General features: G+C 37.9%; 1 protein-coding gene across 1 annotated transcript in view; it reads right to left on the bottom strand.

Annotated features, from left to right (window-relative positions):
• COL3A1 (collagen, type III, alpha 1) overlaps window positions 1–24,705 on the bottom strand; it is a 52,670-nt gene that overhangs the window by 4,529 nt on the left and 23,436 nt on the right. Inside the window, exons 7-47 of the mRNA XM_009890217.1 lie at window positions 22,100–22,165; window positions 21,433–21,486; window positions 21,160–21,213; window positions 20,367–20,420; window positions 20,156–20,209; window positions 19,663–19,716; window positions 19,117–19,161; window positions 18,843–18,896; window positions 17,808–17,852; window positions 17,028–17,081; window positions 16,430–16,528; window positions 16,263–16,307; window positions 16,042–16,140; window positions 15,216–15,269; window positions 14,954–15,061; window positions 13,679–13,732; window positions 13,457–13,555; window positions 12,457–12,510; window positions 12,000–12,098; window positions 11,796–11,849; window positions 11,612–11,665; window positions 11,024–11,077; window positions 10,581–10,634; window positions 10,334–10,378; window positions 10,144–10,242; window positions 9,937–10,044; window positions 9,321–9,374; window positions 7,743–7,796; window positions 7,584–7,637; window positions 6,928–6,981; window positions 6,498–6,605; window positions 6,271–6,324; window positions 5,696–5,749; window positions 4,127–4,288; window positions 3,893–4,000; window positions 3,005–3,112; window positions 2,537–2,590; window positions 2,245–2,352; window positions 1,556–1,609; window positions 1,338–1,445; window positions 8–61 (exon numbers count right to left, since the gene is read on the bottom strand). Coding sequence (XP_009888519.1) covers window positions 8–61; window positions 1,338–1,445; window positions 1,556–1,609; window positions 2,245–2,352; window positions 2,537–2,590; window positions 3,005–3,112; window positions 3,893–4,000; window positions 4,127–4,288; window positions 5,696–5,749; window positions 6,271–6,324; window positions 6,498–6,605; window positions 6,928–6,981; window positions 7,584–7,637; window positions 7,743–7,796; window positions 9,321–9,374; window positions 9,937–10,044; window positions 10,144–10,242; window positions 10,334–10,378; window positions 10,581–10,634; window positions 11,024–11,077; window positions 11,612–11,665; window positions 11,796–11,849; window positions 12,000–12,098; window positions 12,457–12,510; window positions 13,457–13,555; window positions 13,679–13,732; window positions 14,954–15,061; window positions 15,216–15,269; window positions 16,042–16,140; window positions 16,263–16,307; window positions 16,430–16,528; window positions 17,028–17,081; window positions 17,808–17,852; window positions 18,843–18,896; window positions 19,117–19,161; window positions 19,663–19,716; window positions 20,156–20,209; window positions 20,367–20,420; window positions 21,160–21,213; window positions 21,433–21,486; window positions 22,100–22,165 — 2,901 coding nt within the window. The remainder of the gene's footprint in view (window positions 1–7; window positions 62–1,337; window positions 1,446–1,555; window positions 1,610–2,244; window positions 2,353–2,536; window positions 2,591–3,004; window positions 3,113–3,892; window positions 4,001–4,126; window positions 4,289–5,695; window positions 5,750–6,270; window positions 6,325–6,497; window positions 6,606–6,927; window positions 6,982–7,583; window positions 7,638–7,742; window positions 7,797–9,320; window positions 9,375–9,936; window positions 10,045–10,143; window positions 10,243–10,333; window positions 10,379–10,580; window positions 10,635–11,023; window positions 11,078–11,611; window positions 11,666–11,795; window positions 11,850–11,999; window positions 12,099–12,456; window positions 12,511–13,456; window positions 13,556–13,678; window positions 13,733–14,953; window positions 15,062–15,215; window positions 15,270–16,041; window positions 16,141–16,262; window positions 16,308–16,429; window positions 16,529–17,027; window positions 17,082–17,807; window positions 17,853–18,842; window positions 18,897–19,116; window positions 19,162–19,662; window positions 19,717–20,155; window positions 20,210–20,366; window positions 20,421–21,159; window positions 21,214–21,432; window positions 21,487–22,099; window positions 22,166–24,705) is intronic.

Below are 24,705 nucleotides of genomic sequence, written 5' to 3'. Positions count from 1 at the left end.
TTCTTACCCTTGCACCCGAAGCTCCTGGACTTCCAATTGCACCTTGTGGACCCAGGGGACCCTATGAAGAAAAGATAACTCAATCATACACTACCCAGTAATATCTTGCTATATATCTGGATGTACCTTAGAGACATTGAAACAACTTTAAAATTATATGAAACACATCCTATTAAAAGCCTATGTCAGATATGAGAAAGAATGGTTGCCATTCTTTAACCACAAAAAAATATTAAATGTTCTCCATATGAAAAAATACTAGTGATGTGATATCATCCAAAATGCAAGAATGCCAACCAACATCAATGAGCTTTGGATGAAATCTTGTATTCATAAGAATACATAGCTATAGGCTCAACATGCTGCATATTACCATAAAATCACATTAACAGTACATTTATTTAAATAGTTTGACAAACACTCATGTTTTCAAATGCAGTAAAAAATTACTGTATGTATGCACCACAAAGAACTAAGCCATATGTTTAAAAATTATTAATCATCTGGCTGTCATAGTGTAAATGAGAACTTATCAGACTTTTTTTTTTTAAACTCAGGTTATAAGTGAGACAACAGGTTATACTGTGTTGTTAAATGGGTTGGTATTGGTGGCATTTATAGTTAACAATTCCAACTTTTTGCCATCAATGGCAGATTAACTAGGTGAGTTTTGGTTCCGTGATTCTCACTTGTATCAGGAGTGCTATTGATAGTTCTTTTCAGCATAAATCCTGCTTAAAATTTTTACTTGTCATAAATGCCTAGGGCACGCCTATCTATTACCCTTCAGTTCTTTTAGCCATTAAGAACTGTTCAAAATGGTAATGCATGTTTACAATTCAGCAGTGTACAAAGTTTACAATTTTGTGCCCATTTTGCCCTAATATTAATTACTGCAAAAGATGCATGATAGAAGAGAGGTATTTGACTCTGACTTGCTTTTTCATGGATTTAGATGTCTGTTTTGCATAGATTTCTAATAGACAAATATTTCACCCCCTATTACTACCTTTTACAATTTAATCAGGGAAATGAATGAATAAATAATCGACGAATGGGAAAAGTGTTCAGACAAAGGCAGACAAGTAGCTGAAAGGGATTTTAGCAAACCCAGCTTTAGCTCTGAACACCTTCTTCCAGTTCTTTATTAACATTTATTTCATGTTGATTCAGAGAATCTGTACTTTTGAATGCATTTGACAACCAAATTACACAGGTTCTTTATACTTACTTTCTTTCTTTCCTCAGTAAATTAGTTAAGGCTAACTAGTTACCTAGGTCCCAAACCACAGGAACTAAGAACAGCTGTAATTCTCAATCCAATGCAAAACACTCACAGGAGGACCAGGGAGACCGGGGGTACCAGGAAATCCTCTATGACCCTTTATGCCGTTGCTGCCTCTTTCACCAGTTTCACCTTTATCACCACGAGGACCTTGAGGACCCTTTAAGAGTAGATTTGCAATAGAAGGAATACATAAAGAAATAAGAAAAATGCCCAAATAACAGAAAATAGTGAATGTATGATATCACAAATACTTTAAACATGACTTACAGCAGGACCTCGAGCACCAGCAGGACCAGCAGAGCCAGGAGGGCCAGGTGGACCCTGTGACACAATAAGAATATGATGTCATGGATCACTTGGAGTTGACTAGACCGCCTTTTAATTTCCAGATAAGGAGTATGTTCAAAGCCAGCAGCTGTTTGGAAACAAGGGGAAGCTCCACACACACTATATAATCAACAAGAATTTTGGTCAGTTCTTTTTTCTACCAATGTCAGTCTTACTCAGCTGCTTGTAGGCACTGATACATACCATGTGCACTAGACCCTTTGTTCATTTTGTGAGGTGCTCCGTGCTCAAGCTGTGCTGGTGTCAGCACTTCTCAGAAATATCTTGACGTCTTCCAAAGTTAATCCCTTAGTTTAAATAAAGAACATTGCTTGTGCTGCATGAGCACCGGGTGGGATGCAAATTAAGATAGGGCCTGGTGGGATGATGTACTTTTTGGCATCTTAAGGAGTACATAGATTTTGAGCTTAATTTATACACAGTTATCAGGAACATAAACTGTGATGTCTTTCCTCTTGATAGTCTTATAAAAGAAGTCCTCAATGCCAAGAAACTATGACAGTAACAAATGTATGACTCTTCCAAACTTCCACTTCATTACGGCATGAAATGGACTTTGCATAGGCAAGGTATGTCAATAAGCACTAGTCTATTTACATCGGTCTTACCTGAAATCCTCTTTCACCAGCTTTTCCAGGTGCACCACTGGTCCCTGCAGGTCCAGGGTGACCAGGAGGTCCCGGAGGGCCAGGAGAGCCACTTTCACCACGGTCACCCTGCAGATGGTCACAGTTGACAGGATAAGAAATTTAATGTTTTAGAGAACTACAATGTAAAGAGTATATTCTGTGGAGCATAGGAGATTCAAGGAACAAGTTACATAGCACAGAATTAACTGCACATATTGTGATCTCTATGTAACATTTATTTGGCAATCCAAAGATATTGGCGATTCCTTACTTTGCCTCCTGGGGATCCATCACGCCCAGGCAAGCCATCTGAGCCAGGGTTACCCTGGAAAAAAAGAGTAGTACAATTTGTTCATAAGCTAGATCATGAATAGACAACTTGTTTTCCAGTACACTTAAACAATGCTCATCAAAGAAAGAGAGCATTTTCAAGAAGAAGCAGTTACTGGAGGTGGAGGGGCCCATAAAAGACCTATCAATCAGATCTGCATTACATTGCAGGCTTACAGGCAACACAGTCTCTTGTTTAGTGCCAGGTAAGACAGCAACATGGTCCACGCATAGTAAAAGGTATAGCAGAGACAGCAGGCTACACCACCTTGCATGAGGATGTAATCTGTCCAAGCCCCTGTGCATCAGGCACTTGAGGGACGCTTTGTGAACCTTGAAGCATCTTTAGACCCTGAGTCTCCTGTTTGTAACTCACAAGCTAGCAGGAAGATCTAATACATCCACTCACATCTCTGCCAGGCTCTCCAGGTAAGCCTCTTTGTCCAATAGGACCTTGTGGACCAGGAGCACCGCGTTCTCCTGGGACACCATTGGTGCCCGGTTTACCATCTTCACCCTGAACAAAAAGGGAAAAGGTTTTATTGCAGGTAATGTACTTATGAGATACCATCTTATTATACATCTTTAATTCAATATGCAATGATTATGGAGGAGACCTAATAAAGTAAAGGGTCAGGGTGACTTTGGTGATTGTAAGTACTCAAAATAAGAAAGATAAAGACTTGGCCAAACGGGTTTCTTTTCATCGCTAGTAATATCCATGCAAGGCCATTGAACCCAAGGAACATTCCTTATTATTTTTTCAACTAAGAAATAATAAACGGGTATCTCTTGTCTTATGTGCCCCAAAACAATAGCGAAAGCAGTTAACAAAAAAATGCTGGTCTATCACAATATTTGCAATAAAATACAAACCAAGCCTCATGCTACCTTTTCTGGAGGGAGGTGGAAGTATTTTCCTACTCGGGTCATAATATTTAAGCAAGAAACATGCTGAGAATTAAGCAAAGATCAACAACTTGCTGTAGGTGAAACTATGAATCAATTCTTGTCTCAAGGAGAGTTTATAGCCCATTGCCCTCCTTAAGTGGGTGAAGCCGGTTATATACTTCTTGGTAATAGAGATTAAAGTCAGCCTCACATCCCACAGCTGCTTGTTACCAGAGATTTTAAAACCTGATCTTATGCTGTAAACAAAAATAAATGTAAATTCTGTAGTCTCTGGACTAAAAATACAACACATTCATTACTTTTTATAACACAAAGCTATTTTAGCAGGTGGATTACAGTCGCTGTGTTAGCTTTGAGGCTGTTACAGCAGTGAACGCGCTCTCACCTTGGCACCCCCCATACCAGGTGGGCCGCTCGGGCCACGCAGACCTGGCAAACCTGTGTTGCCCCGTCCACCAACGATGCCCTGAGGACCTGGTTCTCCTGGTGCCCCCTGTTTAGGAAGAGGTCAGAGCAGTCAATACTGAGCATCTTCAAAACTCAATAGGTGGCTTCTTATTCTTGACGAACATCATCCCTGTCGATTAGTATAACAGTCCCTGGCTGGAAGTGTACTTACCCTTTCTCCTCGTGCGCCAGGTGGCCCTTTTTCACCTGGTGAGCCAGGTTCACCTCTTGTACCAGAAGGTCCTGGACTGCCAGGAGAACCAGGACCACCAGGGGGTCCAGGAGGCCCATCCTTGCCTGCAGGCCCTGCGTTACCAGGGGGACCTGGACTACCCTAAAAGGAATTTTAAAGAACAGAGTGTGAGCTGTGTTATCTGAAACAGTACCCCACACTTACTGGTGTTGATCTTCCCCCATGAAAACCAATCAATCAGACTTGATTCATTGCCTGTAGGTGGATTTTGGGTCCAACCTCTATGCACCCAAATCTGATCTGTTCTCATAAAGTGACTCCTTTCGCCTACCACTTTCAAACCCAATTTTTTTCTCCCTGTTGTCTGGCCATACGGTTTGCATAATACAACCCCTGCACAGTTTGGATACCCAATGTTTGTAATGCATCCAACACAGGATACACTTTCCTTACCCAGGGCTCTGCCACAGAAATTGGAAATAGTTGCAGACCCCACTGATTTCTGGAATCACTCATGCCAGGTACCTTTAAGGTGATGCCTTGTACACACACAGAAGGAAATGTCTTTCATTAAAACTCTTAGCTTAGCCAATCAATGGAAAGAATTACTTTGACTTTAATAGTACCTTAAATAAAGTCCTACTTTTTCTTTTTATTCACCAATATTCTAATTTGAATCTGTCTGTAAGACAGAACATGAACATCTGTTTATTCAAATATAAAAGTTTTCTTACTTTATATCTCAGTTGAGATACAAAGGATAACTTACAATTTTGATTTTAAAAATGAGTAAATCCATTGTGTTCTTTGAATTTTCTTAATTTTTAAAGAATAAAAATCAGAATCTAATTTTGCTATGTGACTTCAAAGTAGATGCACGTTGAACACACAGGGATATTATGAAACAGCTTTTCTTCACACACAGCTGTTGTATAGAATAATGGGATTAGCTAATTCATCAGCATACATTTTTATAATAGGACACTGCTGACTGGTATATTAAACTTCAGATGTAGGCCATATCATATGAGAGAAAACTTGCCACAAGAATCTTTCCAAACTCCTCTGTCCCAAGATAATTAAATCTTATGCCATTCCATTCTACTGGCAACTAAAAAAAAAGTCTCAACAGTGATCTACAAAATGTTTTGAAAATGCACACCAATTCAAGCCTTTGAATTGAATATTTCTTGCATCATAAAAGATCAAAAGAGAAGACAGGATGTCTGCCACCAACAGAAATACTCAAGGACCTGATCCAGGAGAAGGACTCCACTAACTCTGATAGGCTTTGGAAAGCAAACCATAATAGAAGAATGAGTATCAAGACAGTAAGTAAATGAATTGCTATTCCGTTTGAAATAAGAGCAGAGTAAACTCTCTTTTGCAGAAGTTTTTCCCTAAGTCCAAACATCATATTCAGGAAGCTTTTGCTTATGTTATAGTCATGTCAGGGTACATACAGCTTGATATGTTTTAATATATTAATATATGTCCAAATATATCCACAAGAAAAGAACAAAAGAAAAGGGGGATAAAACAACTTACATTGTTACCGGGGGGACCAGGTAGACCACGAGCACCAGGGAAACCAGCAGCACCCTATAAGAGATCAATACTTTTAGTTATTGTTTTCAGAAGCCGGGAGAAACATGAACAAATTGATTTTTATACAACAGCTGACTTTGAATTATACATAGCTGTTTTTCTTGAAACTTGAATTAAATGTCCTGGAACTGAAGAAGTAGTTCACAAATTTATTTATTTATTTATTTGTTTTTTTAAGAGAAGGTCCCATATATTCCTCAAAGGTGAGCTAATGGGCTCTGAGAAACCTGGCAAAGATGGCATATAAATCTAATAACTGTTGAGATAAGCCATTTTATAGCTTTGGGTCATTGTGTCAAAAGCTATTTTGGCACCTTACTTGTATTAAAATCAGCATAATCCAGATCACTAAACACTTCAACTTTAATTACTCTTTTAATTATCCTTTCTGGAACACTTTAATTATTCTTGAACTGTAGCTATTAAAGTCACTGAAGGTCTTGTTTTTCATTTACTTCACATTTGTTGTAATAGATAGAGTCACTTATCAGTGACTAAGTCAAAGAGATACTCACAGGGCCTCCAGGAGATCCACGTTCTCCTTTTGTTCCTTGAGGACCAGGTGGACCCTACATGGAAGAAGATAAATGAAGCAAATTATTTGATAGATAGATTTGAATTATAGAAAGTGTCATTAAGTTTCAGGCACTTCAAATGCTTGCACTTAGCCCAATCCACCTTGAGGCTGAGCAAGAACTGAAGAAACCTCTCTTTGTAGCAATAAGAAACAGCAAAAACTTACTGGTGCACCAGGACCACCTTGTGGACCTGCAGCTCCAGGAGGTCCAGCCTCTCCTCTTAGACCAGGTGGGCCTCTTTCTCCTTTCCCACCAGGTTCCCCATTCTGGCCCTGTAGAAAAATTATATTGTTATATTATGACCAAAAAAATGCAGATGATATCACTGTGTTTTGAAACCCTATCCAGATATTCTTCTGAACGGAATTTAAATATTAAATTGAACTCTATTGGTCTAACATTACAGGATGGGAAGGATAAAGAAAATTTGCTCTATGTGTGACTTGAGTACAGAAAGATTAGCAAAAGAATCAAGTGCATGTAGCAAGTATTTATATTGAAGGGGTTACATCAAACCCTTCTGAAATGGGGTTGAATTTAGAGAAACTGAAAACTGATAATCACATTCAATTGCTTTTAAGTATTTATACTTACTGGAGCTCCAGGGAAGCCAGCAGGTCCAGGAAGACCTTGTTCTCCTCGTTCACCCTGTGGAAAACAACGTGTCAGCAATGGAAGATATTGGAAATACGGTCTTCACTTTACAAGTTAGAGAACACACCTATGAATACCACTGAAGTTTCTTTGTCATATCAGCCTTTGGAGGAAAAAACCTAAACCCAAAACAACAGTTGCTCCTGAGCTGTAAAAACAACTGTTCAGGAATTATCTGATAATTGCCTAAAGTGTGACAAACTGATCTCAGTTGCACGTGTATAAATCCTGAGTACAATCCATGGCATTCCCCAGATCCAACTGAGATCCAAATGTGCTGTTTTATCAATCTAAAAATACAAATATAAGAGTATTTTTAAAAGTTTGCTTAACTGTAAGACAAGATGGAAACAACCATTGCTCACACTCTTGCCCCGACCTGTCCCCACAGCCCTCCAACCCCTTCACATTGTTAATAGCACTGATTTTCTGAAGATCTTAGCACCTGAAAAACCCAAGAGTCAACAGGAGACGAATGTACTTAGTTTATTTTGAACTCAAGCCACATGTGTTCCTGATCAGGTAGGTGCAACACTGATGTCCATACTAGGCTAGAGGAGACATGGTAAAGTTATACTGGAAGAAAAGGCACTTACAGGACCACCACGGGAACCCATTGGACCTGGGGCACCTGCTGGACCAGTCTCTCCCTGTAAGGAACAAGAGTGATTATTAGGTATTTTTCTTCTTCCAATGGAGACAGCCACCAGTGTGACTGTTTACAGTATCACACATCATTATGGAGGATGCTTTACCTTATCTCCAGGTGGGCCGGCAGGACCAGGAGGACCGATGGGACCTACATTACCCTAAAAAATTAGAAAACAATATGTTTTTTATCAAAATATGACAATGTTTATTTCTCTATTTTGATCAATAACATTTATTTTTCTGTGTAAACAGGTTGCTAAAGATATTTAAATGGAAGTAAGTCTACAATGCCAGCATGCTGTTGCACACTACATTTTGGAGTGACACTTGGAGATCACACCATTTTGCGATGGGAGAGATCTCCAATGTATTTATCCTTCTTTAATTTTCCCCACCATCTAAACCTAATCTAAAGTCACCTGAATTTAAAGGGTCTCCTTCAATGGTAGGCAATATAAGTTATCCATTACCCTAACTTTTCATATAGTTAATTGGTCCATATTTCTTCAGTATATGTTCAACATCTCTTGACTAGCTTCTTGACTTTTTCCTCTTTCTTGGGAATTTAATGTGTACACAATGGTTTGAAATACTTGTTTTATATTTCCACCAACTCATACAAACTATATTTTTTGATGCTCATTATTTTGATGTATGTACGCTTGCATGTACTCATTAGATATATGTATATATTTCAATTTCTATTTCAAGTTCTCCTGGTTTCAGCTGGGGTAGAGTTAATTTTCTTTCTACCAGCTGCTGTGTTTTGGATTTAGTATGAGAATAATGATGATAACACATATTGTTTTAGTCGTTGCTAAGTAATGTTTACATTAGTCAGGGAGTTTTTCAATTTCCCATAGAAGCTGAGAGGCAGCATAGACAGGATGAGCTGGCCAAAGGAATATTCCACACCACAGACATCATGCTCAGTATATAAATGGGGGTTGGCCAGGGGGCAGGAATCTGAAACCCCTGTTCAGGGTGGGATGGGCAACCAATCATCGGGTGTTGAGAGTGACTTGTGTTATATTACTTTATTTTGTATATTCTTTTACCATTATTATTATTATTATTTTCCTCTTCCATTACTGTTCCATTAAACTGTCTTTATCTCAGCCCATGAGATCTTTTCCTTTCCCCTCCTTTTCTCCCTCTTCTCTTACCCTACTGCATAAGCAGCTGGATAGTCCTAGTTGCTGTCTGGGGTTAAATCACAACACATGTGTATATGCTATATAGATGTATAAATATATCATATATAGTAACCTGTAGAAGTATTCTGTATGAGAATACTTAATATCACAATGTCTTTTTGTGCTTCACTATAACCAGGATTTTCCTCATCAGTCAGCTAAATTTAGGAAGCTAGTAAAATTTTCTCTACTTTTGTATTGATGCTTTCCCTCCAAGACTGTCCCAATTAATTGTAATCTTCTGCTTGCCAAAAAAAAAAAAAAAATTTTTTTGCTGTAAGCAAAAAAGCAGCTGTAATCACAAAAACTAGTATTAAGTCTAATTTAGTTTACAAAACCAGATTTGCGCAGCCGGAATGAAATACAATGGGATTACTACTTTTACCACTCCTTGACAGTATTTATCCACTGTAAGTTTCCTCATATTCTAAGTGTAGACTCTGTGCAGCTAATTGATAAACTGTAAGATGTTTAAAGACTACTCACTCTCTCCCCTCTTGCGCCAGGATTTTTTTCAGCCCCTTGGCCACCAGGTTCTCCCTAGCAAACATAAGACATAAAAAGCATAAGCAAAAAGCAAGCATAAGATGAGCATGGGGGCGGGGGTGGGGGGCAGAGAAGAATTAAAACACTACTGAGGAGAGGATCTCATACTAAGGGTATGTCAACAACCAGATTTCCTTATTGTGATCATAAAAATCTAAAATTGGGGATGGCACTCTGCGCAGTATTCAGTATCAGATACTGATGAATTTGATGGAAAAAGACCCAAAACTGATTTAAAATGGAGTCTATGCCAAACTGTTTGCCCATGGTATGAACTATTCTCATTGTTTATTAACTTAATTAGAACTGTTTTCATTTATCCCTCCCCCATGAGATCTAACATAGCAAAATATGACGTATATTAAACCAGGTGAAAAAGCCCGTATTTTTTAACATATGGGATCCATATCACACTGCTAAATCAACAATACTGCTACACAGTCAGTACCTCTGAAATCAGGCCAAAAGTGAAGATGTGAACAAAGCCAGTGCCTTGTGGGAAACTAACACTGGGTTAGCATAAAAATGGCAGAGCATGAGTGTATGGGTGTGTTACCTTATCCCCTTTTGGTCCAGGACTTCCAGAAGCTCCTCTTTCCCCTGGCATTCCCTGTAAGCCAGGCAGCCCTGTGCCTCCAGGGGGCCCAGGGGGCCCAGGAGGACCCTATAGAGTAATAAAAAACAATTAGAAAAGACTGAAAAAAAAAAAAGAAGAACCTGAATGATGCACATAACAGCAGGAAGCAAGCAAGGCTGTGGGTACCTTGGCACCTTCTGAGCCAGCAGGACCTGGCCCACCTCTTGTTCCAGGAGGTCCTGGAGGACCCTGTGCACCACGTTCACCTGGGATACCATTTTCACCCTGTAACAAATAAATGCGTTATTCTTTGTTGTAAGACTTATAGTTCATTAATTCCTTAATGTAATTATGGAACCACTGCTATATAATTTACCTTAGGGCCTGGGAATCCGGGTCCTCCAATATCACCTTTTGGCCCCTGTTTATGAGAAAATAAATGCAAGTTATCCATGCACTTTACTTAGTAAATTGTGGTTGGCACCCTGTTTCTCTCGCCTATTATCCCTTAAAGCAGGCTTCTCTGCTCTGCAGAGTGCTGATAACTATCTTAATTTGGAAAGAAGAGTTTTTCATATATTTTTTGTTGTTTTTTTTTTTTAAAAAAAGGAACTACTACTTACTGGTTCTCCGGGCTTTCCATTTTCTCCAGCTGGTCCTGGTCCACCAGGCAACCCCTGTGTGAAGAAACAGTATTATCATCTCTGTTACATAGATAAATTATGCGTTTTCCTACCTAGCAATTTTTTTTTGACACAAAGATGTGTACCCAACTCATTCTGATCCTTTACAAAGTAGGAGGTGCTAATTTGATAGCTAGAGGTTTTATGTGACATAATCTACAGAGCTAGCCATCTGATTTGCAATTATGGAATACTAAGCGATAACTTTTGTCAAGTGGTTGATCTGTCTTACTTCAAAATATGATGACATACACCCTAATGGAAATGTTTAGGTGCCTCCTTTTTTCTTTTTTTTTTTGGTTTTTGGAGAGGAGGGTGATGACGATGAAGTATGCATGTGTTAGTGTGTTAAAAAGAATTGTAAACCAATAAACACACAGCACCTGGAGACCGGGTGGACCTGATGGCCCTGGTTCTCCTCTCTCCCCAGAAGCACCCTAGAATCAAACAAAATAGAAAAAATAAAAGAATTTGTCTGAGAACATTTCAACATATAAACACCTTCACACAACGCTTAATCTATACCTCCTTATCATGATCTCATGATGACATTGCACAATCCCAAAAACTAACATATCCTGGTGTTCTGGTATTTGCTTTTTTCATTCCAACAATTAGATGTAATTCAGCAGACACATTTATACTTGATACTAGTCTGAAATGCTGGCTCTGATAAACATTAGAGGGAGCAATAATATGCTTCAATTTGAAAAGCTGGTAGGTCCCCCAGAGCTCTAAATTGACTTTTCATTTCAACTCATACCAGGTACACCTGACTAAGGTTTCTCCTAACAAAGTCTTAATTTATTAAAATGATGTGAAAGAAGAGCTCTTTTATTTGTCTTCATAAAGGGAGACATCTTTATATCATTAAAAATATTTTCCCTCCCCCAAATTCAGTTTCTATCTGTAGATGCCAGACTGCCTTGACAATAACTGACAATTGCTTCTTGTGGGACTACCACACTTACACTAGGTCCAGGAGGACCCGGAAGGCCAACATCACCGTTCTTCCCAGCAGGACCCTATACAAAGACAAAATTAAGCTAAAGTTATGGGTGGATATAATTTTTACAAGGGTCACAAAATTATTATTAATTATTATTGTCATTAATAAGTTATTATATAATTACACAAGACATTAATGAAACTTACAGGTGTTCCAGGTGGTCCACCAGGGCCTCTTTCTCCATTCTTACCCGGTGCACCCTTACAACAGAGAAAGATCACATTTAGAATACCTGTTCTGGTCAGCATACAATAACTTAAAGCTGCAGCACCACTTAGCCCCTCAATGGAGCACCTTAACCGTTGACTGATCGAGCATAAGCACAGGAGAAGTGGAGAAATCCTGCTCACCTCATTGCCCTTAGGACCAGGGAAACCCATTACACCTGGTTGACCACGTGGGCCCGGGGGGCCGGGTGGACCAGAGCGGCCAGATTCACCCTGATTACCCTGGGATAAGCAAAAAAGAAATGAAGACGTGGCATTTGTTAGGTGAAATAAATGAACACCCATGAATATCCAAAGAGTGAGTGAGGATGAGATCAGGCTAGAGACGTTGTTGTTCAAAACTTACTATGTGTTTCGTATTTCAGCTAACCTTCTGTATACTCTATTTTAAACAGTATTAAATGACAAGATTTACAGAATGTTATTACAATGAGACAGCAAATAAAGTGCTCTGATAATGAAAACAAACAAAAAAGAGACATTTAATCTGACTGTGATAACAACCTATCACATAGATACTGTGGCATGAGGGTAAGGTCAGTAGGAGGACTAGTATAAAATATTTGCACAATGTACGTACTGGAGGGCCAGGCTTCCCATCGCTTCCAGGGCTTCCTGGAATTCCGGGCAAACCCTTCAATTGAAGAAAAAATAGTGTTATTTTTCAGTTTAAAATGTATAGTATGAAGTTACAATACATAAATATAAATATATAATAACACATTTTAAATTACTTACTTGATTTTAACCTCTTTAATAAAGATTAAAACTCCTCCCATTTCCCCCCATCCCATTAAGGTGAAAAATTGGAGAAAGCTAACAAAGTCTTTTGTTAGGAGTTTGTTTCTTTCTCTGAGAGTCGTATATAATCAAGGCATCAGACGTTAATCAATGTGCACAGAATTGTATTCTTTCATTATTTGGGAATAAGAATTATTGCAGATGGTAAAAATTAACGAATGAATTAATTAGACTATGTGCCTCTACTTAAAAGCAACATGATTTATGACATATTTTAGTTAATTTGTTTTATATTTTAAATTATTATTATTATTATATCTTAAATAATTCATTTTCATTTCCAATAAAATCTTGTTCAGCTCCCTGGGGCCTGCAGTCAGGCTGACTTTTGAATTTCAATGTATTTGTTGTCAGCAGTTGCTGATTCTTAGTATAGCTCACAGAATGTTGTTACGTACTGTACATACAACACAGTAGGTTATCTCTGAAAATCTTCTTGGTATGTACTATGAAAATCTGATCAACAACTTATTTGCTTTAATTGCAAATAAGCAAAAAATATAAGTTAAATATTTAAGTGTATTGAAATATTTAAATTAATGTATAATTTAATTATTGAAACTTCAAATATAAGCCTATTTAACTAATAATTTAAATATAAATATATTTAAATACAGTAACCTAAACGCCTATTAAATATAATAAACAATGCATTTTACTATAAATTATAAAATTTGCTAAAATATAAATTTTTCTAATTGGACTCCTCTATTGTATCAGATCAGATCAGGCATTTCTAATAGAGTTTATCTCATTTTCTTGGAGATGTCCTGTCTTACTCTCATTCCGGGAAGGCCTGGGCCTCCATCTTGTCCACGCTCTCCTGCGGGTCCACTGGGGCCAGGAGGACCTGGGCTACCACGTTCACCTGCAGGACCCTAAAAAAAGACATGTTGAAATTCACAGCAAGGAAATCAGCATCATATTGAATCTGAAATTGTCCATGCAAATTCACATGGATCCTCCATAAATTTGGGGTTTTTTTTAGAGGAAGATTATACCTTTTCACCTGGAAGTCCATTGCTACCAGGTAAACCACGGAAACCGGGAGAGCCCTGCCAAATACAAGAGCAAAATACAGGTCATAGGCAATATGATTTAGGTGATGGAAACTGGATTTTTTTCTAAACTATTTATGATTAGACATAGTATTATGAAAAGTAATGAAAGAAATAGTTGGAAATGACATTTTATGGTAGCAAGAAAGTCTACAGAATTATTTTCTCTTTGGATATAACCCTCCTGTTGAAATCATAGACCATCCTCCATTATTTTTAACCAGCCCTGCATTAGCTACTTCATTCGTGAGTTTTCTAAATTCACATCAAAAATAGAACAATACTTTCAGTCTTGAACAATGATTTTCTTCTAATTCAATACTGAAAAGAGAGCTGTTGTATTGTTTTTAATATTTATATTTTTACTACTATCTTCATTGCTTACAAGAAATTTGTATTATAAAATGTAATTTGCAGCCCCATTTACAGGTTTAATATTACTTTGTGCATCTTTGGTTTCCTCAGAGCTTCAGCAAATACTGCAATCAATTATTAAATTAGGAGTTACAAATAGTTCCGCACAATTTCCTTTGGTTCAGATGGGAACAGAAATGTAAAATTTGTGAGGGTGTTGCTATTTATTTTGTTGAATAAATCAATTCAGGAATTACTTTGTGAGAATGCTCTTTGGAAAGTTATCAAACCCACAAGCCAGAAAACCTGTTGACAATAAAGATATTATTACATAGAAGACATCCTGACAATATAGTTGTTATTGACATTAGTGACATCTCAGATTTATTGACGATAAAGATGGTGACATAAAGACATATCCTGAATGCAGAAGAATTTGCATTAATTTCACTTTCCAGAGCTGAAATTTTGGGATTATTCATTTTTGTTAAATGAGACATAATTTTGAAATTTAGTTTGGGTTTTTTTGTTTGCCTTTTTTTTTTCTCCCCCTGTGTAGTTCTCACAATTAATGGTTGCTTTTCAGCAGAAATCTTTTGATACAACTTCCAAGATCACTGCTTCTTCAATATAAAAAAAAAAATATTTTTTTTTTTCAGATTGTGATAGATTCAAGTGCTGCAATTCAGATGAGGAACTAGATAAGAATTCTCCCCAGTTTCGTAACCCAGTTTCACATCTGGAATTTGCTGGGAACAGATATGGAGCCAAATTTCTCCTCAAAGTATTTTGATCACCAGATTTTACTGTCTGTGTATTAACTCAGAATGTACCTCATGTCCATGGTCATCTACAGGAGCTTACCCTTTCTCCAGGTGTACCAGGTACGCCATTCTGGCCGGGTTCACCATTTGCACCTCTTTTGCCTTCCTCACCAGGAGGTCCAGGAGCACCTGGGGTGCCATTTTCACCCTGGCAACAACAATAAAAAAGCCCTCCAGTGAAGTTAGAAGTCTCCAAACCGCTCCCCTGCCGTCACCCCCCCCCCCCGGGCTTTGTATGGGGAATGATTCAGGGTTCAAACTTCCTTGGAAGAAGTCTCTGAGTGCATTTTAAAATCACTTACACGCTCGCCTTTCGGGCCTGGATCTCCTTTTGCACCGTTCTTACCAGGTTCTCCCTAAAAAGGAGAAAATGCCATTAAAATTATGTATTGCAACAGGGTGTTATTCTAGAGCTACTAGATGCACTAAAATGCTAAGAAGTAGACATGACATCTTTCAAATTATTGATTCATTTTTATTATTTTACACTCTGCAAAGGAATTAGCATGCACTAGTTGAACCTGGATGTGGAATGCATGGAGCTCCTTAAAAATCCAGTAAAGGAAAGAAGTGATACAATCTTGAACACCACTGAGTAAAATTTTATGTCTGTTTCTCAGCTATTTCAAACATCATTGAGTCTTTTGCTTGACATCCTTGAGTATTTTTTCTGACAAGGAACTATGTGTGGTGTAAGGCTGTCAGGAAATAGCCTGCTGGGGTAAATGACTAAGAGTAGGTACAACACACTAGGTATAGTCAGCTGTGGACTTGGCCCATGGGAATTTAAACAGGTGAAATGAGGATTTTAAAACAACAGATTTTGTCTAATGTAACCATTTTAGACGAGAATTTTGTTGAGTGTTTCAGAATTGATAGATAATTTAGGACAGCAAGTAAATATTATTATAATTTTTATGTATAGTGTTTATATATAGCAATATCTAAATGTGTGAAAGAGAAATATATTGTATATTTATAAAAACAATTGCCCGTTGCTATTATAAAATAATTTATTAGACCATCTCAAGTGAACAGGATAAATTCAATGCATTTTTTTTAACATTATCAGATCTACTTCTACCATATTTGTTTGTACAACCAGTGTAATGAATATCAGTAACTCACCGGACTGCCTTTTGCGCCAGGGTTTCCACTTGTACCTGGAGGGCCAGGGAGACCACGGCCTCCTGGCAGACCAGGAGCACCGGGAATACCAGAAGGTCCCTGTAGAGAGTGAACAGCAGATGGGGATGAAGAGAGCATGGCATTGTTGGACTCTGCCCAGTCCAAACAGCAACCCTCACCAACACAGTGCAGCAAAAGACAGTGATATGAAAAGTACCCACCATTTCACCCTTGTTGCCAGGGCTTCCAGCTCTTCCAGGAGGGCCCTGATAAAATAAACATATAAATAACCGATGCTGTTAACCGAGGACTAAACCAAAGGACATGTAGAGCTTTGTGAAGAGCAAGCGGCATGACACTTCTCAGTTCCCATGTGGTATTTGCATACCTGAGGCCCGGGTGGCCCAGCATGACCCTGAGGACCAGGTTCTCCTCTCTCTCCAGGACTACCGCTAGAACCAGCAGGACCAGGAGGACCAGCTTCACCCTATGGAAAAACAGTAAAAGGAGAAAATGGATGGACTTTAGTCTTGTCTCCAGTGCAATCAGTATCAGCTTCATGCATTCTTCCTTTACTCTGGCACCTTTGCATGATTTGGGAAGAAGGTTACCACCGTCATCACCTGAGTGCAAGAGTCAAATCAGCATGGTGACCCCGGTGCTGAGGCACAAGGTACCCACGCACTCCAACCAGCCCATGCTGCACAGCTCCTCTAGTTGGGGAAGTTCACTTGAGCCTCTGCCATAACGCAACAGAAAATATTGGGTCTACCACTTCATGGTGTTTTGGGGTGTGTGTTCATGAAGGTGGTGAGCATAGGGTTTGTGTTGTGCTGTGTATGAAAACACATCAGTTCTAGGCTTGCAAACAGTGTAATAGCGGCCAGAAAAAGGAGGACTCATAAAATAAAGATGTACAGTGATATAAGCTGGCTAACTAGAGAAAGGACCAAATCCTATATTAGCATGCATCTTTAGCTGAATACCTTAAAACCTGGAGAGCCTGGAAATCCTGCAGTTCCAGGGGGACCTGGGGGACCCTTAAAAGTGAAAGAAATACTATTAATGCAAATGGCAAAAGCCATATGGAATTAATGTTGAGTTAAAAAAAAATGTATGATTATGGGATTTTTCTCTGAGTAAGGAAACACCTGGCAAAATAGAAATTAGAAATCATGCTGTAGAAAATGAAGTTTGGCTAGTCCCAAAACATCACACATCTTAGTTAGTCTGACTTTTATATGTTCAGCTAAATTTCTGTGTTATAAATTGAAAAACATGAAAGCTAACATTAAAGAGATTAAGCTATAAAAAATGTTCAATTTTTTTTTCTAATTATAAAAAAGGTGTAGGAGAAAAAATAGCTAATATAACTGTTACATGTACAAGTGGACATGCTCAGGTTTCTAGGCAGATAGAAAAGAAAAAATTTTGCCCATCTCAGACAGCTAAATAATGTACTTGATAAGACCATTCAAAATTTGATCTGTGTAGAGAAGAGCAATTCTATCCATCTACCTGTTCTGTGAGAATAACTTGGCTTTGGATTTATGCATTTTCTGATTTACAGTGTTAAAGCTCTCCCATTGCACTGTATGCCTCAAGTATCTTAACCAACAGTTATGAAATACAATTAAATAAAATGTTCATTCTTAAACCAGTGCACCCTCAGTCTCAGGTTTGCTGGCACTGCAGATCATCAGCCAGAAGTAACTAGACTTGAGCAACACAAATACTTAAAGTCAAACATCTGTAATTCAACTTACAGGTGGGCCTGCTGCTCCTGGAGATCCGTCTTTGCCATGGGCACCCTACAGAAAGAAGAGAGGTGTTGGGTACAGAGCACTACTCTGGACCCAGAACCCACACGCGTTAATGCCCATGACTCTCAGACCAACTATTTGTTTCTGTACATTCCCACTTAATTGACCAAGACACAAGAATTCCTCAACTATGAAATTCTAAAATAAAAATTAACTATTTTGTGAAGCAGTATCCAACACTTTACGTGACTTGCACTGTAATGATGAGACAGCAAGATTCAAAAATGTATTCTTACTACATTTCTTAAGGAAATAACAGTTACAAACCGTCATCTCTGTGGACGGTTTTTAAGGTTAAATAACTAAGATCGCAATAGATGTATATTGCAAAGTAACAGTTACTTCTACTTCACTTAAAAGATCAAAATTTCACTCCAAAAAGGTAACAAAGAGTGGGATGGCTGCATGTCCTGTTGCCTGTCTTGTAAATGTGTTAGGCCAGGTCTGCTGCTCAGGTTATAGTGTTTGTATGAACAAGTTGCTGGTTATTATACTTTAGCTGTGCTTTGTTGATTGTGTTGGATGCTATGAACTATGACTTCTTTCACAGCAAAGAATGTACCCCCTAATCTCAGCCAAGGAGTAATTTTATCTTCTTCCTGCAAGTTACTTCTGAGATTGCAGTTTTTCCTCTCTCTGCTTTCTGCTGCTGCCCTTTGCTTCCACTCCTCCTCCCTATTCCTCTTGGCTGAACCTGAGCTTACGCTGAAACACTGAACTCTCCTTCAATGAGTAATCTATTAATTTAAAAAAAAGGAAATAGAGAATAAGATGGTGAACATGTTGTGAGTTAGAAGTGTTATTAATTTAATTGGAGGATTGAAAAGTTTTCATGTATGATTTTACAGATGCCATATAGTTTTCCAATCCTTTGCATTACAACAGTTTCAAGGAAAATCTATGAAGTAAGGGATTCTCAACATATTGAAACAAACTATGTGCTGCTTCTGAATAAGAACAGCAGCTGTAATTACTTACAGGGCCACCAGGATTCCCAGGTCTTCCTCTTTCACCAGCTGGACCTCTTGGTCCCTAGAAAACATAAGAATATGAGTCTGCTATATGGTTTCCAAAATAGTATGGCCAAGCAAAGAGACATTGCTCTTATTTGCATATCTTGGTGTTGTTCAATGCATGTGGTGCATCGAACTTTTAAACTTTCTTTTAAACTTAAAAGAAAGATGAGTAACTCAGTTAACTGGGAAGTGCCATTGACACTTTCATTTAAATATTACAGGATACACATATTTACCGGTTGGCCCGGTGATCCGTTTGCTCCAGGAAGACCAGTTTCACCCTGTTATGGAAAGAAAACACCAATGAGGGAATTAACTTTGGTGAGAACATTTTTTGGTTTATTCAAGGGGAAGAGACATAGAAATGAGACAGCCCAATATGTTGTCCCTTTCTGCATGATGCTGAGTGTCATCAGCATGAACTCAGATCTGTGAAGTCTGAGATGTCTAAACAAGCACCAGAAAAAAAATATTTAAACAGAGAAAAAAAAAAATCAGGAAGACTCAGTCCTTTAATATTATTCCAGTAGGTCAGATGATCCAGGCATGTCCTTTCATTTTAGAATCTCATATTTACTACAGCTGGAAAATTGAGACATGATGTGGTTAAGAAAGTCTAACTCCTTTGGAAAGATTCTCATTTTTTTTTATGGAGATATTCAATGAACTTTTGTAATGTGTAGTGGATTTTTATAATTACATAATATGCAAAGCACAGCTATATAACAAATGATGGAGGGTATTACTGTACCTATTACAAAGATGACACTATAGTTTTTTACCTTTGGACCAGGAGCACCGCTTTCACCTCTGGCACCATCTTTTCCATCAAAGCCCTGTGGGAATTGAAAACCATATCTGTGAATAATATTCCTCTTGTGTCTGGAAAACTTCATTCCTCTTGGTAAAATATTAAGCTTCAAGACAAACTCATATAAAGGGGCATATTTTTAATAATGAGTGCTATCAGCTATTGGAACACTTTTGAAAGAAAATTCTGAATCCTCCGTTCCTTCGTGGCCATTAGTTAAGAGTGGATGCTTTTCTGGAAAGCATGCTTCAGCCCGACATTCAGGATGGAGCTCTATAATTGAGGTAACTACATAAACTTTAACAGTCTTTGTTACAGAAGGTCAGATTACGTTGTCCAGAAATTGGCCTTTAATTCTATGATTCAGTCTCTTTAGCTGGAAGTTGGTGACTGAAAAAGCACAACAGTGCAACACCATAATTCGAGTAACAGACTCAGCTATACTCAAGATACTCAATACTTACTCGTTGACCTTTCATCCCAGGCATCCCAGGCATCCCAGGGTGTCCCTTGTGACCCTAAACACACAAATATAGAAAGATGAATAAAATCCATACTGATTGTACGAAGGGCACAAGCCAATGTTCATTGTGTGTCATGTTCACTTGACTAACTTAAAACAGGAAAACAAAACATTTGATTAGAAGACCATTGTTACTGGGGGCTTTTCCGTACCGGTAATCCAGGGATTCCACGGTCTCCATTTCTGCCTGGTCTTCCTGGTTCTCCCTATTGAAAGAAAGTAAATTTTTTTGACTGCTTTGCTATTGATTCAGTTACTGGCAAAGAACTAGTCCTAGTAGATCAAGGTGAGTTGGAATAAGCATCTGAAACTTCCACTAAAGACACTAGGGAAAATTATAGCAGGGGGATGGTTCACTATATGACTGCCTTCTGAAAAACAGTTGTCAGGATTTTCAAATTTTCACAAGATTTTGCTTAACATCTAGTTTATTTCAAAACAACTTTTAAGAAGAGATGATCATGGAAAACCTATTTTTCATGGTGAAAGACTCAAAACGGACAAAAACTCTAGCGGCTTGTCTCGCCTTGTACTGTACCTCTTCAGGACTCCCAGCTGTGACACAAAAGATGGTTTTAACAGCCTTAACTCTCAAAGCAAGATTTGAAGGGAGCAGACAACTAGCACTACTGTGTGCGTTTCTTTATAACTGCTAATTTATTTTGCACCAGATCAAAATAGCGTACTTCACGCTTAGGTTTCCTTTTTTTATTTTAAATTGTGTCAAACAAATTGACTGCTAAAATTGAAACATTTTTTTGAATGGACATTTATACCTAATGTAAGCCAAATCTAGTTTCTTACAGTTATGTTGTCAAGTTGAGAAATAGGGAGATATTAAAAACTCTTAAATGCAATGGTATTAATGTGCTCTGCTGCCTTACCATTTAATGAACTTTCTTTCTTCCCATTTATTAATCATTGGATGAATAATAGTGAACTTACATCTTTTCCTGGTGGACCAACTGGGCCTATCATTCCAACAGGGCCTGGAGGTCCCTGTAAAAGGATAATTAATATTAACTGTAATAATAAAAAATATTGTCTCATTCAAATTAAAAATGCATTAGGTGTGATAAAATACTCTTACATTTGACATACATGATAGTAAACAGAAAGGATCAACTGTAAAATCTCTGTCCACTCCAGCGATGACACAGATTCAAGTGTGTAAGATCATGCTTTTAACATACAGAATGATAGGTAATGTATACGTACAGGAGGGCCAGGTTGTCCTGGTTCTCCAGGGGAACCTTGGTATCCAGCAGAGCCCTATAATGCAGCAAAAAAACAGTTAAGATGTGAACAATTACATGCATCATCCCATGGTGCTACTATATTTTATAAAAATCTAATAATCGTAAGGAAAATGGTAGTCAGAACTGTCACCCGATGACCAAAGGTGAAATTAGAAGAACCAAGCAGAATATGAAAACATGAAAACACAATTGAAACCACTCCTCTAAAAGGAGATGTGCATCAAAAAACTCCGACCCTTCGTGCGTGCGCTGTGTGTGTATTGGGATTCCCACTTTCCTTTATCTCCTGTTGAATTTTTGTATGAATAAAGATTTGGGAATGTTAACAGAGGATGATAGGCAGTGGCATGTCTTAAGACAACCTTAGCTATCACCCCACAGAATTGCAGAAAGCTCAGGGGAACACATGGACTTAAGCGTGCACAGTATATAGCACTCAGCCATTGAGTCTTGGTGGTGCACAGATGATACAATTCAATTAACAGACGATTACATTTATCCATAAAATTGTTCAGCATAGTATCTAGATTTGTCGGTTGAAAATGTACCTAATACTTATGACAGAGAAAAGGAGAAGCTCATATAAAAGAATATGAGATGATTATGAAAATATAAATTTTACTTACAGGGGGACCTGCATGACCAGGTGGGCCAGGGGGGCCACTGGGGCCAGGGGGTCCTGGAAAGCCACTCTATAGTGTAGATTAAAAAATAGTAATTATATTAATGCAATATCACTATAAAGCTCAATGTAGTTGCTATAGTCAGCAATAACTGTGAAATGAATTTTTACATATTAGTATAGAGAAAAATCCACGGTGGCATGCACTTGGTGCAGTGAAAAAGAAGCAGCAGTATATATACATATTGCTAAATACATTGTCTAGTACCTACATACACATTATTAAATACGTTGTCTAGTACCTACAGTCCCTTCAGAAAAGGGATCACTGGGTTTCTCTTTGCAGCCTTAGCTAATATACTCCACAAGATATTTTCAAAGCGGTAATTTTTAGTTTTGAGTCACTATTCCCCTTCTCTAGACCCCCAGAAGGATGTTTGCAGCTCAGCTTCTCAGCTACCCAAACTGGAAGAACAGATAACTGGAACTCTTAATTTGTAAAAAAGATTTGTAAATGATCTTCAGCTGATCTGCCACATAACTGAGGTTCATTAGCCTAACCCTACATCTTCAGTGGTGGAGCCAAAGTGTACTAATAAACTTGCTTGCTAGTCTATTGATGCCGGATTTTGCTTTCTAAAACTAATTTTAAAATTTCTCACCTGCATTCAGGAGCTATATTACATATACATATACAATCCATTGGAAGAACTTTGTATGATAAACCCTGTTTATGACCCTAGACTTCTTAGGACTTACAAGTATACTGAATTAAGGCCATATTTTTGTTATTGTCAGTAATGCAAGTGTTTTCACTGGTGAAACCTTTTCTGAACTTCAACAGTACTAAGCCATAAGAAAAAAATGATGTCTAGACTAACCAAAGGACTCAGAGGATGAAATGACAATGTACATATTGTTTAACTCAAAGCAGTAGTAGTGTTCCTTATTTTAACTGGTAGAAAGGGAATAAAATATTACTAAAGAAATTATAAATTTGGGAAGGATGTTAATATTTCTACTTCCTCTAGCAACAACCACAAAAACATTTGATACTGCAAACCAGAAAACATTGGAAAAGTAGCACAGTGGTTTACTACAGCTATATATGGTTCTTTAAAAAAAGTTTTTGTTAAATTAAACTCTTAATGGGTTTGATACTGCCAAAACAATTGAAGTACATGAATTACATGAAAAACACCATGTACTGCAGTACTGCCACTATATTCCATAGCTTAATATTGCACAGGGGATTCAATGAAACACAATGTGTTTCATTGGAGACTGTCATACTGTATCAGAATAGGTTATGTATAACAGATGTTACATAAACCTAATTTTCATAATACAAGATTAATAGTAGTGCTATACTATACTAGTGTACATAGTATAGTATGCTACTATACTGCAAATATACTATTTTAATATTAGTTCACAGGTTGCCTTTTGTCTAAAAAAGAGAATCATTGTAATAATTGCTATTTTCTAGGACAAGAAGTACACCAAGCGGCAGAGCAGTTAGTGTCTGCGTAAATCGGGTTGCCTTCAACGTGTGAAGTCAACGAGCAATCCCTTGCTGTTAATTGTTAGAACTCATTTGGTATAAAATAACATGAATTGGAGCCATCAACTCGTCAATTGCAATCAATTGATTAGACATAGAGCTATAAACAAACAAGACATTATTTTTTTCAAGGTGCACGCTGAGGAGATAAACAGATAGTGAGGTATGACCTTTGCTTGCGGCCAGCATCTCCAGACTGTGAACAAATGAGCATGTTTTAGAGTGCGTGCAGTGGTGGAAAGAAACAAAAAGACAGTATGTGGAGGTTATACAAGCAAGTAAAGAACGTCTGTGATGTAAAGTACAAAATCAGTCTACTAGGAGTGGAAAGCCACCGGAAAGACAGTATTGGAGAGATGTGGGATGAGGAAGTACCAGGCATGGTAACCACCCATGGACTAATGCTGGTGCTATAGCTAGCATTTTTCATTTTGTTACTCTTGCAAATTATTTCAGTTTGTATGTTTATTCAAACTGAGTGTTTACATTGAAAACTGATAAATTAGATTTATAGATGTATAAATTAATTAATCTATGTAATGTTAATGACAAAAATTCTTTAGTTCTAGTGAGTTTAGTCACATCTGCCTGTAACTCCTCTGTTACTTACTTTGCAGCCATGTACCCCATGATGCAATGTGAAAGACCGTACGACTTGAAACTATACAGACTATCCTGGCTGAAGACATTCTAGGGTGCCAAATTAAGTTGTGGGTTTTTTTAACCCAAATCCAGGAGTCAGAGCACAAGAAATCACTAAGCAACTCAAGGTAAAATGCCAAAATAGAGAGGAGTAACCTTAATTGTTAACTGAAAGGTATGTTGGTTATCTGCCTGGTTGAACACATCCCATTTTGAGACACCAAGTGGCAAAATGTAGATGATATGATAAGCTGTGGGCAAAGACTGTGAGGAGCTGAATATGAATAAATGAATTGACAAATACAAAAATGGATGGTTGAAGATGACCAATGCATGGATGATCATATTAGCAAATGAACGAGGTAGAAATAAACAGATTAAAACAAAGGTGAGAAAATAATGCA

Source organism: Charadrius vociferus, unplaced genomic scaffold, assembly GCF_000708025.1.
Source record: "Charadrius vociferus isolate BGI_N301 unplaced genomic scaffold, ASM70802v2 scaffold147, whole genome shotgun sequence".
NCBI classification, from domain to species: domain Eukaryota; kingdom Metazoa; phylum Chordata; class Aves; order Charadriiformes; family Charadriidae; genus Charadrius; species Charadrius vociferus.
The sequence above is the reverse complement of the archived record's forward strand: the minus strand, read 5'-3'. Positions and strand labels throughout refer to the sequence as shown.